Source organism: Bufo gargarizans, chromosome 8, assembly GCF_014858855.1.
Source record: "Bufo gargarizans isolate SCDJY-AF-19 chromosome 8, ASM1485885v1, whole genome shotgun sequence".
NCBI classification, from domain to species: Eukaryota; Metazoa; Chordata; class Amphibia; order Anura; family Bufonidae; genus Bufo; species Bufo gargarizans.
In genome coordinates, this window is record NC_058087.1 from 26,583,197 (window position 1) to 26,598,266 (window position 15,070).

The following is a 15,070-nucleotide window of genomic DNA, read 5'->3' on the forward strand; positions in this document are numbered from 1 at the left end:
GGGAGAGGCTGAAGTTAATGAAGTCCGACTGCAAACATTACATGTCGTTTCCTACTCATCAGTCATTTTAAGACGTTTAGTGCATCTGTCCAAAGAGATCATAGGCATTTCTGTGGCAAGTGTTATACCTATGACTACCAGCAGATGGCGCACATGACTAACCCCAGTACAAGTTACACTGCAACTAGTGGATCTGACTGCGTTGAATATGTAAATTGAACAAAATGTGTGTGCCCCCCCCCCCCCCCCATGTCATGTGCCAGTCCCAATACTAACCACATGTAAGCACACACTTCACACACATAGCAACAGGTCACGCTACATTCATGGCTGAATATATATGTATAAACTATACCTTCCACTTCATCGTCTTTCTCTTCTCTTTCGCCAGAGTCTTGCACTAGATAATGGTGTTTTAAGGAGAACTTGAAGTCGGCAAATAAAACTTCTTCTCCTTTCTCTTCCCACACACCGTTTGTATACTCTCCCTGCAACACAGAGTCCATGCAGCGTGAGACAGACTGACAGGGCAGCCAGGATGAAAGGAGCGAATCCCTGCACCGACTGCGGCTGGAGACAACGGTGCGACCACAGCTTCAGGTCTTTTTTATGTAGTCTTTGAAGCCAAAACCAGGAATGGATTTAAAAAAAGGGTTGAAATGGCAGCTGTCCTTAATACTTTCTCTTCTTTTATGATCCACACCTGATCTTGGCATCAAAAACTGCATACTAAAATCTGAACACGTGGCAGCACCCTAAGGGATGGTCACACTGAGTTTTCAGGAGGAGGTTTTGAGGCAGATTTCAGCCAAAACCAGAAAAGTGGATTTGAAAAGGAATCGGAAATATAATAGAAGACCTGCGACTTCTCCTTCCTGCTGGAACTATTTCTGGCTGTGGCTAAAAAACCTGCAGGAAAATCTGCCTCAAAACCCTCTCCAAAAAAACTAATTGTGAACCCACCTTAAGGGCTCGTGCACATGTGCTGCCCGTGCCGTGCATTGGGAACCGCAACGTGCACCGGCCGTGCGGCCAATGCTGGTGGATGTAGACTCATTCAACTTGAATAGGCCCAAGATTCGTCCACAGAGCAAAAGAATAGAGCATGTTCTATTTTTTGTGATGCTGAGGTGCCACGGAAGCGCTCTATAGTGCTTCTGTGGCCTTGCGCTCCGTGCCTCCGCACCGTGAAGGGGTCTGCATCTGTAAACTGTGCGCACACGGTCGGTGCCCGTGTATTGCGGACCCTCTGTTTGCACGGCCAGCACACAATCATGTGCATGAGGCGTAAGAGAACTGCTACTCATGCAATTCCCTAATACATGTGTGGGTTCTGCAGAGAGGGGCCGACCTGGATTTCATCCAAGACAGCATTTTGCAATAACTTTTTGCAGTGAATCTTATGAAATCTCAGTTCGGTTTTTTTCATGACACATGAAGGTTTTATTTTTGCTATAATTTCTACACGACTAGATTTTAATTAAGGTAAAATGTAAAAAAAAATATATATATAGGAGATTTGGTGATAATAAGGGCAGAGCTACCAGCGCGGGTTGGGTAAGCAATGGTTTTCACTGTTGCTTTTTTTATATTTAGTACTTGTTTATTTACTTATATTTTTCATATATATATACAGTGGCGGAAATAATTATTTGACCCCTCACTGATTTTGTAAGTTTGTCCAATGACAAAGAAATGAAAAGTCTCAGAACAGTATCATTTCAATGGTAGGTTTATTGTAACAGTGGCAGATAGCACATCAAAAGGAAAATCGAAAAAATAACTTTAAATAAAAGATAGCAACTGATTTGCATTTCATTGAGTGAAATAAGTATTTGAACCCCTACCAACCATTAAGAGTTCTGGCTCCCACAGAGTGGTTAGACACTTCTACTCAATTAGTCACCCTCATTAAGGACACCTGTCTTAACTAGTCACCTGTATAAAAGACACCTGTCCACAGAATCAATCAATCAAGCAGACTCCAAACTCTCCAACATGGGAAAGACCAAAGAGCTGTCCAAGGATGTCAGAGACAAAATTGTAGACCTGCACAAGGCTGGAATGGGCTACAAAACCATTAGCAAGAAGCTGGGAGAGAAGGTGACAACTGTTGGTGCGATTGTTCGAAAATGGAAGGAGCACAAAATGACCATCAATCGACCTCGCTCTGGGGCTCCACGCAAGATCTCACCTCGTGGGGTGTCAATGGTTCTGAGAAAGGTGAAAAAGCATCCTAGAACTACACGGGAGGAGTTAGTTAATGACCTCAAATTAGCAGGGACCACAGTCACCAAGAAAACCATTGGAAACACATTACACCGCAATGGATTAAAATCCTGCAGGGCTCGCAAGGTCCCCCTGCTCAGGAAGGCACATGTGCAGGCCCGTCTGAAGTTTGCCAATGAACACCTGAATGATTCAGAGAGTGACTGGGAGAAGGTGCTGTGGTCTGATGAGACCAAAATAGAGCTCTTTGGCATTAACTCAACTCGCTGTGTTTGGAGGAAGAAAAATGCTGCCTATGACCCCCAAAACACCGTCCCCACCGTCAAGCATGGGGGTGGAAACATTTTGCTTTGGGGGTGTTTTTCTGCTAAGGGCACAGGACAACTTATTCGCATAAACGGGAAAATGGACGGAGCCATGTATCGTGAAATCCTGAGCGACAACCTCCTTCCCTCTGCCAGGAAACTGAAAATGGGTCGTGGATGGGTGTTCCAGCACGACAATGACCCAAAACATACAGCAAAGGCAACAAAGGAGTGGCTCAAGAAGAAGCACATTAAGGTCATGGAGTGGCCTAGTCAGTCTCCGGACCTTAATCCAATCGAAAACCTATGGAGGGAGCTCAAGCTCAGAGTTGCACAGAGACAGCCTCGAAACCTTAGGGATTTAGAGATGATCTGCAAAGAGGAGTGGACCAACATTCCTCCTAAAATGTGCGCAAACTTGGTCATCAATTACAAGAAACGTTTGACCTCTGTGCTTGCAAACAAGGGTTTTTCCACCAAGTATTAAGTCTTTTTTTGTTAGAGGGTTCAAATACTTATTTCACTCAATGAAATGCAAATCAGTTGCTATCTTTTATTTAAAGTTATTTTTTCGATTTTCCTTTTGATGTGCTATCTGCCACTGTTACAATAAACCTACCATTGAAATGATACTGTTCTGAGACTTTTCATTTCTTTGTCATTGGACAAACTTACAAAATCAGTGAGGGGTCAAATAATTATTTCCTCCACTGTGTATATATATATATATATATATATATATATATATATATATATATATATATATATATATACACACACAGTCCCTTGCAAAAGTATTCATCCCCCTTGACTTTTTTCGTATTTTGTTACATTACAGCCTTAAGTTCAATGCTTTGTTAATCTGAATTCTATGTGATGGATCAGAACACAATAGTCTAAGTCGGTGAAGTGAAATGAGAAAAATATATAAATAAAACTATTGTTTAGAAATAGAAAACAGAAAATTGCCATGTGCGTATGTATTCACCCCCTTTGTTAGGCTACTTTCACACTAGCGTTCGGGCGGATCCGTTCTGAACGGATCCGCCCATAATAATGCAGACGGAGGCTCCGTTCAGAACGGATCCGTCTGCATTATATTAGCTAAAAAAAGCTAAGTGTGAAAATAGCCTCGTACGGATCCGTCCAGACTTTCAATGTAAAGTCAATGGGGGACGGATCCGCTTGAAGATTGAGCCACATTGTGGCATCTTCAAACGGATCCGTCCCCATTGACTTACATTGTAAGTCTGGACGGATCCGCACGGCCAGGCGGACACCCGAACGCTGCAAGCAGCGTTCAGCTGTCCGCCTGTCCGTGCGGAGGCGAGCGGAGCGGAGGCTGAACGCCGCCAGACTGATGCAGTCTGAGCGGATCCGCCTCCATTCAGACTGCATCAGGGCTGGACGGCTGCGTTCGGGTCCGCTCGTGAGCTCCTTCAAACGGAGCTCACGAACGGAAACCCGAACGCTAGTGTGAAAGCAGCCTAAGGAAGCCCATAAAAAGCTCTGGTGCAACCAATTACTGTCAGAAGTCACATAATTTGTGACAGGATGTCACCTGTGTGCAATCTACGTGTCACATGATCTGTCATTACATATACACTCCTTTTTTGAAAGGCCCCAGAGGCTGCAACACCTAAGCAAGAGACATCACTAACCAAACACTGCCATGAAGACCAAGGAACTCTCCAAACAAGTAAGGGACAATGTTGTCGAGAACTACAAGTCAGGGTTAGGTTATAAAAAAATATCTAAATCTTTGGTGATCCCCAGGAGCACCATCAAATCTATCATAACCAAATGGAAAGAACATGGCACAACAACAAACCCTAACCTGCCAAGAGACGGCCGCCCACCAAAACTGACGACCGGGCAAGGAGGGCATTAACCAGAGAGGCAGCACAGAGACCTAAGGTAACCCTGGAGGAGCTGCAGAGTTCCACAGCAGAGACTGGAGGATCTGTGCATAGGACGTCAATAAGCCGTACGCTCCTTAGGCCCCTTTCACACGGGCGAGTTGCACCCGCACTGAATCAGGACCCATTCATTTCTATGGGGCTGTGCACACGAGCAATGATTTTCACGCATTACTTGTGCGTTGCGTGAAAATCGCAGCATGTTCCTCTTTGTGCGTTTTTCACATAACGCAGGCCCCATAGAAATGAATGGGGTTGCACAAAAATGGCAAGCATCTGCAAGCAAGTGCGGATGCGGTGCGATTTTCGCGCACGGTTGCTAGGTGACGATCGGGATGGGGACCCGATCATTATGATTTCCCCTTATAACATGGTTATAAGGGAAAATAATAGCATTCTGAATACAGAATGCATAGTACAATAGGGCTGGAGGGGTTAAAAAAAAAATTTGAAAAAATTTAACTCACCTTAATCCACTGTCTTCATCTGTGAGCAATAGGACTTTTGATGACGTCACTGCGCTCATCACATGGTCCATCACCATGGTGATCGATCATGTGATGGACCATGTGATGAACGCAGTGACGTCATCAAAGGTCCTATTGCTCACAGATGAAGACAGAAGAGATGCCGGCGAACAAGTGGATTTAGGTGAGTTAAATATTTTTTATTTTTTTTAACCCCTCCAGCCCTATTTTACTATGCGTTCTACATTCAGAATGCTATTATTTCCCCTTATAACCATGATATAAGGGGAAATAATACAATCTACACTACAACTAACCCAAACCTGAACTTCTGTGAAGAAGTTCGGGTCTGGGTACCACAGTCAGTTTTTTATCACTCGCGTGCAAAACACATTGCACCCGCGCGATAAAAACTGAACATCGGAACGCAATCGCAGTCAAGACTGACTGCAATTGTGTTCCTACTCGCGTGGGTTTGCTGCAATGCACCGGGACGCATCAGGACCTAATCCGGACACGCCCGTGTGAAAGAGGCCTTAGAGTGGCCAGAAGAAAGCCATTACTTTCAGCTAAAAACAAAAAGGCACGTTGTGAGTTTGCGAAAAAGGCCTGTGGGAGACTCCCAAAATGTATGAAGGAATGTGCTCTGGTCTGATGAGACTAAAATTGGACTTTTCGGACATAAAAAAAATATGCTATGTCTGGCTCAAACCCAACACATCACATCAATAAAAGAACACCATCCCCACAGTGAGACATGGTGGTGGCAGCATCATACTGGGGGGACTGGGAAACTGGTCAGAGCGAAGGTAAAGATGGATGGTGCTAAATACAGGGATATTCTTGTGCAGAACCTGCCGCACTCTGTGCGTGATCTGAGGCTCGGACGCAGGCTCACCTTCCAGCAGGACAATGACCCGACATGGCTAGAGCAACACTCGAGGGGTTTAAGAGGAAACATATAAATGTGTTGGAACGGCAGAGTCACAGCCCAGATCTCAATCCAATAGAAGATCTGTGGTCAGACGTAAAGATTGCTGCTCACAAGCGCAAACATCCGACCTGAAGGAGCCGGAGCAGTTCTGCAAGGAGGAATGGGCAGAAATCCCAGCAGTAAGATGTGGCGACTGCTTATAGAGACTTATCCAAAGCGACTTGGAGCTGTGATTGCCGCAAAAGGCGGCTCTACAAAGTACTGACTTTAGGAGGGTGAATAGTTATGCACATTGACTTTTTCTGTTATTTTGTCCTATTTGTTATTTGCATGTTCTGTAAATTAAATGATGCAAATCCTCAAACAATCCATGTTAATTCCAGGTTGAGGCACCAAAATACGAAAAAAGTCAAGGGGGGTGAATACTTTTGCAAGGCACTGTAGTTGCTTTTATAATTTTTTTCTTGTCTTTATTTATTATGTATCTGTTTATTGTTTGTATATATTGTTGCTTTTTTATTCTGCATTTATTTACTTTGTAATTACTTATTTCTTTTTTTATACACAGTCAACCACACAGCCTCCATTTTTTCTTATTTGACATATCAGCTCAGTTCTAGAGTAAATACAGCCTTGTGACGATGCATTAATGCATTTCAATGGTTTAGGATTTTTGGTATGAGAGAAAACTGCGGCACGCTGCGGTATTTTCTCCGGCCAAAAAACGTAAGAGGGACTGAACTTATGCATCCTAACGGATCGCTCTCCATTCAGAATGCATTAGGATAAAACTGATCAGTTATTTTCCGGTATTGAGCCTCTTGGACGGAAATCAATACCGGAAAAGTTTAAACGCTAGTGTGAAAGTACCCTAACACCTTAGTATCAGTGAATGCCTGGACCAAATAAAGCCTATCTGTCATAATAGCTTTGCATGAACCAGTGAGATACGTCACGGCTGTTTTAGGATGCAGTGTGTTAAAGGTGTTTTCCAGAAGTACAATACTGATGACCCATCCTCAGGATGTCTGACTGGTTGGAGTTGGGCTGCAGGCATCCCCGCAGATTAGCTGATTGAGGCTGCAGCGCTCCAGTAAGCAACGCGGCCTCTTAGGCCCCTTTCACACGGGCGAGTTTTCCGTGCGGGTGCGATCCGTGCGGCGAACGTATGGCACCCGCACTAAATCCTGACCCATTCATTTCTATGGGGCTGTGCACATGAGCGATGTTTTTAACGCATCACTTGTGCGTTCAGTTGAAATCGCAGCATGCTCTATATTTTCCGATTTTGACGTGACGCAGGCCCCATAGAAGTGAATGGGGTGTGTGAAAATCGGATGGCATCCGCAAGCAAGTACGGATGCCGTGCGATTTGCACGCATGGTTGCTAGGAGACCATCGGGATGGAGACCCGATCATTATTATTTTCCCTTTTAACATGGTTATAAGGGAAAATAATAGCATTCTGAATACAGAATGCATAGTAAACCAGCGCTAGAGGGGTTAAAAAAAAATAAAAAATAATTTAACTCACCTTAGTCCACTTGCTCGCGAAGCTGGCATCTCCTTGTGTCTCCGCTGCTGATGAACAGGACCTGGGGTGAGCTACTCCATTAAATAGAGCTTAAGGACCTTCGATGACGTCACTCCGGTCATCACATGATCTTTTACCATGGTGAATCACCATGGTAAAAGATCATGTGACGTACCATGTGATGACCGGAGTGACGTCATCGAAGGTCCTTAACCTGTATTTAATGGAGCAGCTCACCCCAGGTCCTGTTCATCAGCAGCGGAGACACAAGGAGATGCCAGCTTCGCGAGCAAGTGGACTAAGGTGAGTTAAATTATTTTTTATTTTTTTTTAACCCCTCTAGCGCTGGTTTACTATGCATTCTGTATTCAGAATGCTATTATTTTCCCTTATAACCATGTTATAAGGGAAAATAATACAATCTTCAGAACATCAATCCCAAGCCCGAACTTCTATGAAGAAGTTCGGGTTTGGGTACCAAACATGCGCGATTTTTCTCACGCGAGTGCAACGCATGACAATGTTTTGCACTTGCGCAGAAAAAATCGCGCATTTTCCCGCAACGCACCCGGCTCTTATCCGGGCAAAAAAACTCACGCCCGTGTGAAAGAGGCCTTAGAGCTTACCAAGCACAGCGCAGTACATTGTATAAGCGCTATAAGCTACCTGAGCTGCATACAGGTAATGTGACGTGACATGGCCAAGGAAGAGGCTGCAGCACTCAGCGGAGCACCTCTGCCTCTTCACCCAGCCAATAGGTGGTGTGCAGGAAGTCTGACCCCACTGATTAGATACTGATGAGTTATGAATACTGTACTCCGGAAAAACCCCTTGAACTCAAGACATGATGCGTCAACCATATTGTGTCATACACACAGACTCACCTTATCTGGGGTCTTCTTTGGCGCTACTCCTATCAGCTTCCAGTCATTCAGGACTTCTTCAACTTTGGAAATAAACCTGTGATTATAGAGGTGGATGAGAAGAGCCTGGATTGTACCTATCGTTTCAGAAAACATTACGTAGACCATTCTCACAACTGTGTTTTTCCTGTATCCGGCAGGAAATCAGCAAAAACGCATCCGTTCAATAATCCCAGCGTCTGCATCGGTTTAGAACGGATCCAGTTGTATTATCTCTAAAATGAACAAGACGGGCCTAAAACCATTGTAAGTCAACGGGCGCCGGATCGTGTCAGAAAAAACGCCACTATAGACTTACATTGCGTTTCATGCCGGATCCGTCCTGATCAGTATCCCATGACGCACACAAAAATGCTGCTTGCAGCGGTTTTGTGTCCGGCATCGTAATGCAAAAAAACGGAACGCAATCCAAAGCGTTTTCCTCCGGTTTTGAGATCCTTTGTAAGATCTCAAAACCGGAAAGGAAAACGCAGATGTATCATTTGCAGTTTCTGGTGTACAATAGGCGTGACACCCTTTTATTTTTGCAACTTTTTAAACACCCGTGCAACAATATTTTATTGCCCAGGCATTTTTACACCGTCCTTGACACACAGGAGTGGCGGGAGCCGGACCGGGGCCGCACCATTGGCCCCATCCTCCACCAGAGCAAAGGGGAAACAAACAGTGGTGTAAAAAACGTAAATGACCCCATAGTATTCTGCCACAAGTTTTGACTGGCACACAGACCCCTACAAACTCTGAAAAAATGGGGAGCAGCAGAGCTCAGCGATTCCCTTTATGAAGTATATACAAAGCTGTATGAGAAATAGTGAGACCAACCTACAGGAACCGAAACATATGCAGCAAGATATTTATCAAACTGATGTAAAGTAAAACTGGCTGAGGCTACGTTCGCACTAGTGTTTAAGTTTTTCGGTATTGAGATCCGTCATAGGGGCTCAATACTGGAAAAAAATGCTTCCGTTTTGTCCCTATTCATTGTCAATGGTGGCAAAACTGAACTGAACAGAACGGAGCGCTCCAAAATGCATTCCGTTCCGTTTAGTTGCATTCCCAGACCGGAGAGCAAACCGCAACATCTTGTATTTTATTTTCCGTCCTGGAATGCGGAGCAAGACGCATCTGGCATGACTCCCAATGCAAGTCAGTGGGGACGGATCCGTTTTTTCTGACACAATAAAAAACGAATTCGTCCCCCATTAACTTTCAATGGAGTTTATGACGGATCCGTCTTGCCTATGTTACAGATAATACAACCGGATCCGTTCATAACGGATGCAGACAGTTGTATTATCAGTAACGGAAGCGTTTTTGCTGATCCCTGCCGGATACAGCAAAAACGCTAATGTGAAAGGCAGTTGTCCGTAGCAACCAATCAGATTCCACCTTTAAATTTCAAAAGGAGCTGTCAAAAATGAAAGCTGGAATCTGATTGGTTGTTATGGGCAACTAAGCAAGTTCTACTTTACACCAGTTTGATAAATCTCCCCCCTTTGTACAGGGAACCCGTCAGCAAGATCACAAACTGCAGGCGGAATGGCATAGTGAAATAAATAATGCTTTGCCCTATACACAAATAGCTGATACATTGTAGCAACTCAGGACAGGAGATATTTCGACTCTCACCGGGGCCAACTTACTAATGGACTTAGACATTTTTAGAGGTAAAAAGTGACACAAGTTCCCTTTTCTCTCTGGCCGTTCGACAATATTTTGGCCGGTTTTGCGCCTTGCACACCAGTTGGGCGTGACAGAGGCAGGGTGGGGGGGTGGCGGTGTGACTCCAGCCACAGGAAATTTACTTACATTTGCTCCTGGAAGCAGTCAGGAGCTGGCGTAGTTTTTACTCCAGGGGCACGGACTGCCACAGATGAGCCTAATTTGTGACTCACCCCTCTTCATAAGGGCCCATTCACACGACTGTATGTACGGATCCGCACCCGTTCCGCAATTTTGCGGAAGGTCTGCGGATACATTCATTTCTATAGTCCTTTAAAAGATGCGGACAGTACACTGTGTGCTGTCAGCGTCCGTTATTCCGTACCGCGGCTCTGCAAAAATAAACTTCAATGTCCTCAACTTCCGTGGACCCATACAAATCTATGCATCCGTGTGCACAGCGTTTGCGGATGCAGATCCATTGACTTGAATGGGTCCGTAATCCGCAAGATACGCTCCGCACCGCAAAACATAGGACATGTTCTATTTTTTCAAGGTGCGGAGGCACAGACTGAAATCCCCCGGAAGGGCTCCGTAGTGCTGCCATGATACGGAGTGCACGCAGCCAGTACGGTTGTGTGCATGAGGCCTAAAGAAAACAGTAGTGAGGACTTACCTCTCCCATTCTGAGGCCGTAGTGAAGTCAGTGATCTCAAACACCTCCGACTCGGGCTGAGAAAGAGAGAGGTTACAGGTCATACCGGGAGCGAGGAGGCAGGAGATACGTACCGGGTACACGGCACATACATACAATGTATATACAGGATGTACGTCACATACATACAGTGCATATACCGGGTACACGTCGCATACATACAGTGCATATACCGGGTACACGTCGCATACATACAGTACATATACAGGGTACACGTCGCATACAGACAGTGCATATACCGGGTACACGTCGCATACATACAATGTATATACAGGGTACACGTCGCATACAGACAGTACATATACAGGGTACACGTCGCATACAGACAGTGCATATACAGGGTACACGTCGCATACAGACAGTGCATATACAGGGTACACGTCGCATACAGACAGTGCATATACCGGGTACACGTCGCATACAGACAGTGCATATACAGGGTACACGTCGCATACATACAGTGCATATACAGGGTACACGTCGCATACAGACAGTGCATATACAGGGTACACGTCGCATACATACAGTGCATATACAGGGTACACGTCGCATACAGACAGTGCATATACAGGGTACACGTCGCATACAGACAGTGCATATACAGGGTACACGTCGCATACAGACAGTGCATATACAGGGTACACGTCGCATACAGACAGTGCATATACAGGGTACACGTCGCATACAGACAGTGCATATACAGGGTACACGTCGCATACAGACAGTGCATATACAGGGTACACGTCGCATACAGACAGTGCATATACAGGGTACACGTCGCATGCATACAGTATATATACAGGGTACACTTCGCATGCATACAGTGTATATACAGGGTACACGTCGCATACAGACAGTGCATATACAGGGTACACGTCGCATGCATACAGTATATATACAGGGTACACTTCGCATGCATACAGTGTATATACAGGGTACACGTCGCATGCATACAGTGCATATACCCCGCACAGTACACGTCACATACATACAGTGCATATACGTCACATACAGACAGTGCATATACAGGGTACACGTCGCATACAGACAGTGCATATACAGGGTACACGTCGCATACAGACAGTGCATATACAGGGTACACGTCGCATACAGACAGTGCATATACAGGGTACACGTCGCATACAGACAGTGCATATACAGGGTACACGTCGCATACAGACAGTGCATATACAGGGTACACGTCGCATACAGACAGTGCATATACAGGGTACACGTCGCATACAGACAGTGCATATACAGGGTACACGTCGCATACAGACAGTGCATATACAGGGTACACGTCGCATACAGACAGTGCATATACAGGGAACACGTCGCATACAGACAGTGCATATACAGGGTACACGTCGCATACAGACAGTGCATATACAGGGTACACGTCGCATACAGACAGTGCATATACAGGGTACACGTCGCATACAGACAGTGCATATACAGGGTACACGTCGCATACAGACAGTGCATATACAGGGTACACGTCGCATACAGACAGTGCATATACAGGGTACACGTCGCATACAGACAGTGCATATACAGGGTACACGTCGCATACAGACAGTGCATATACAGTCGCATACAGACAGTGCATATACAGGGTACACGTCGCATACAGACAGTGCATATACAGGGTACACGTCGCATACAGACAGTGCATATACAGGGTACACGTCGCATACAGACAGTGCATATACAGGGTACACGTCGCATACAGACAGTGCATATACAGGGTACACGTCGCATACAGACAGTGCATATACAGGGTACACGTCGCATACAGACAGTGCATATACAGGGTACACGTCGCATACAGACAGTGCATATACAGGGTACACGTCGCATACAGACAGTGCATATACAGGGTACACGTCGCATACAGACAGTGCATATACAGGGTACACGTCGCATACAGACAGTGCATATACAGGGTACACGTCGCATACAGACAGTGCATATACAGGGTACACGTCGCATACAGACAGTGCATATACAGGGTACACGTCGCATACAGACAGTGCATATACAGGGTACACGTCGCATACAGACAGTGCATATACAGGGTACACGTCGCATACAGACAGTGCATATACAGGGTACACAGTGCTACACGTCGCATACAGACAGTGCATATACAGGGTACACGTCGCATACAGACAGTGCATATACAGGGTACACGTCGCATACAGACAGTGCATATACAGGGTACACGTCGCATACAGACAGTGCATATACAGGGTACACGTCGCATACAGACAGTGCATATACAGGGTACACGTCGCATACAGACAGTGCATATACAGGGTACACGTCGCATACAGACAGTGCATATACAGGGTACACGTCGCATACAGACAGTGCATATACAGGGTACACGTCGCATACAGACAGTGCATATACAGGGTACACGTCGCATACAGACAGTGCATATACAGGGTACACGTCGCATACAGACAGTGCATATACAGGGTACACGTCGCATACAGACAGTGCATATACAGGGTACACGTCGCATACAGACAGTGCATATACAGGGTACACGTCGCATACAGACAGTGCATATACAGGGTACACGTCGCATACAGACAGTGCATATACAGGGTACACGTCGCATACAGACAGTGCATATACAGGGTACACGTCGCATACAGACAGTGCATATACAGGGTACACGTCGCATACAGACAGTGCATATACAGGGTACACGTCGCATACAGACAGTGCATATACAGGGTACACGTCGCATACAGACAGTGCATATACAGGGTACACGTCGCATACAGACAGTGCATATACAGGGTACACGTCGCATACAGACAGTGCATATACAGGGTACACGTCGCATACAGACAGTGCATATACAGGGTACACGTCGCATACAGACAGTGCATATACAGGGTACACGTCGCATACAGACAGTGCATATACAGGGTACACGTCGCATACAGACAGTGCATATACAGGGTACACGTCGCATACAGACAGTGCATATACAGGGTACACGTCGCATACAGACAGTGCATATACAGGGTACACGTCGCATACAGACAGTGCATATACAGGGTACACGTCGCATACAGACAGTGCATATACAGGGTACACGTCGCATACAGACAGTGCATATACAGGGTACACGTCGCATACAGACAGTGCATATACAGGGTACACGTCGCATACAGACAGTGCATATACAGGGTACACGTCGCATACAGACAGTGCATATACAGGGTACACGTCGCATACAGACAGTGCATATACAGGGTACACGTCGCATACAGACAGTGCATATACAGGGTACACGTCGCATACAGACAGTGCATATACAGGGTACACGTCGCATACAGACAGTGCATATACAGGGTACACGTCGCATACAGACAGTGCATATACAGGGTACACGTCGCATACAGACAGTGCATATACAGGGTACACGTCGCATACAGACAGTGCATATACAGGGTACACGTCGCATACAGACAGTGCATATACAGGGTACACGTCGCATACAGACAGTGCATATACCCCGCACAGTACACGTCACATACATACAGTGCATATACCCCGCACAGTACACGTATACACACAGGTGAGGTATATACAGCCGCCGGGGTCATCACTCTCACACTCGGACATGACAGGCAGTGACAGATGTCGGGAGCCGCTGCCCGGTACTCACATCACTGTCCGCCGCCATCTTGGGAGACTGATGACGTCAGCGGAGGAATTCCGTGAAGCCGGAAGTTGAGCAAAACAACTCCAGTCTTAGTGGGAGAACGAGGGGAGAGAGAGAGTGCGGGAGGGGGGTCCTGAGGGAATAGGGCGGAGGAGAGGGGGTCCTGAGGGAGGAGGGGGGGATCTGAGGGGAGAGGGGGTCCTGAGGGAAGAGGGCAGAAGAGAGAGGGGGTCCTGAAGGGAGAGGGCTGAGGAGCGGGGTCCTGAAGGGAGAGGGCGGAGGAGGGGGGTCCTGAGGGAAGAGGGCAGAAGAGAGAGGGGGTCCTGAAGGGAGAGGGCTGAGGAGGGGGGTCCTGAAGGGAGAGGGCGGAGGAGGGGGGTCCTGAAGGAAGAGGGCTGAGGAGGGGGGTCCTAAAGGGAGAGGGCTGAGGAGGGGGGTCCTGAAGGGAGAGGGCGGAGGAGGGGGGTCCTGAAGGAAGAGGGCTGAGGAGGGGGGTCCTGAAGGGAGAGGGCGGAGGAGGGGGGTCCTGAAGGAGGAGGGGGGGATCTGAGGGGAGAGGGAATCCTGAAGGAAAAGTGGGTCAAGAGGGCGGAGGAAGGGAGTCCTGAGGGGAGAGGAGGGGGGTCCTCAGGGTGGGGGGGACGCTTTTTGCAGGGGCCGCAGCTTCAAAGACTCCGACTTTGTATTTTTGGTT

The 15,070-nt window shown here is 46.6% G+C and overlaps 1 protein-coding gene across 2 annotated transcripts in view; it reads right to left on the reverse strand.

Moving 5' to 3' along the window:
* The window catches only part of RAB3GAP1 (RAB3 GTPase activating protein catalytic subunit 1), a 111,451-nt gene extending 96,982 nt beyond the window's left edge, over positions 1 to 14,469 (reverse strand). The window contains exons 1-4 of one of the 2 annotated variants that reach the window (XM_044304794.1): positions 14,380 to 14,469; positions 10,650 to 10,705; positions 8,273 to 8,348; positions 356 to 488 (exon numbers count right to left, since the gene is read on the reverse strand). In XM_044304794.1, coding sequence (XP_044160729.1) covers positions 356 to 488; positions 8,273 to 8,348; positions 10,650 to 10,705; positions 14,380 to 14,397 — 283 coding nt within the window. In that variant the 5' untranslated portion in view covers positions 14,398 to 14,469. Of the gene's footprint in view, positions 1 to 355; positions 489 to 8,272; positions 8,349 to 10,649; positions 10,706 to 14,287; positions 14,333 to 14,379 lie in introns of those variants that run through there. The other variant, XM_044304793.1, reaches the window with a different exon arrangement.
* Positions 14,470 to 15,070: the final 601 nt, after the last annotated feature.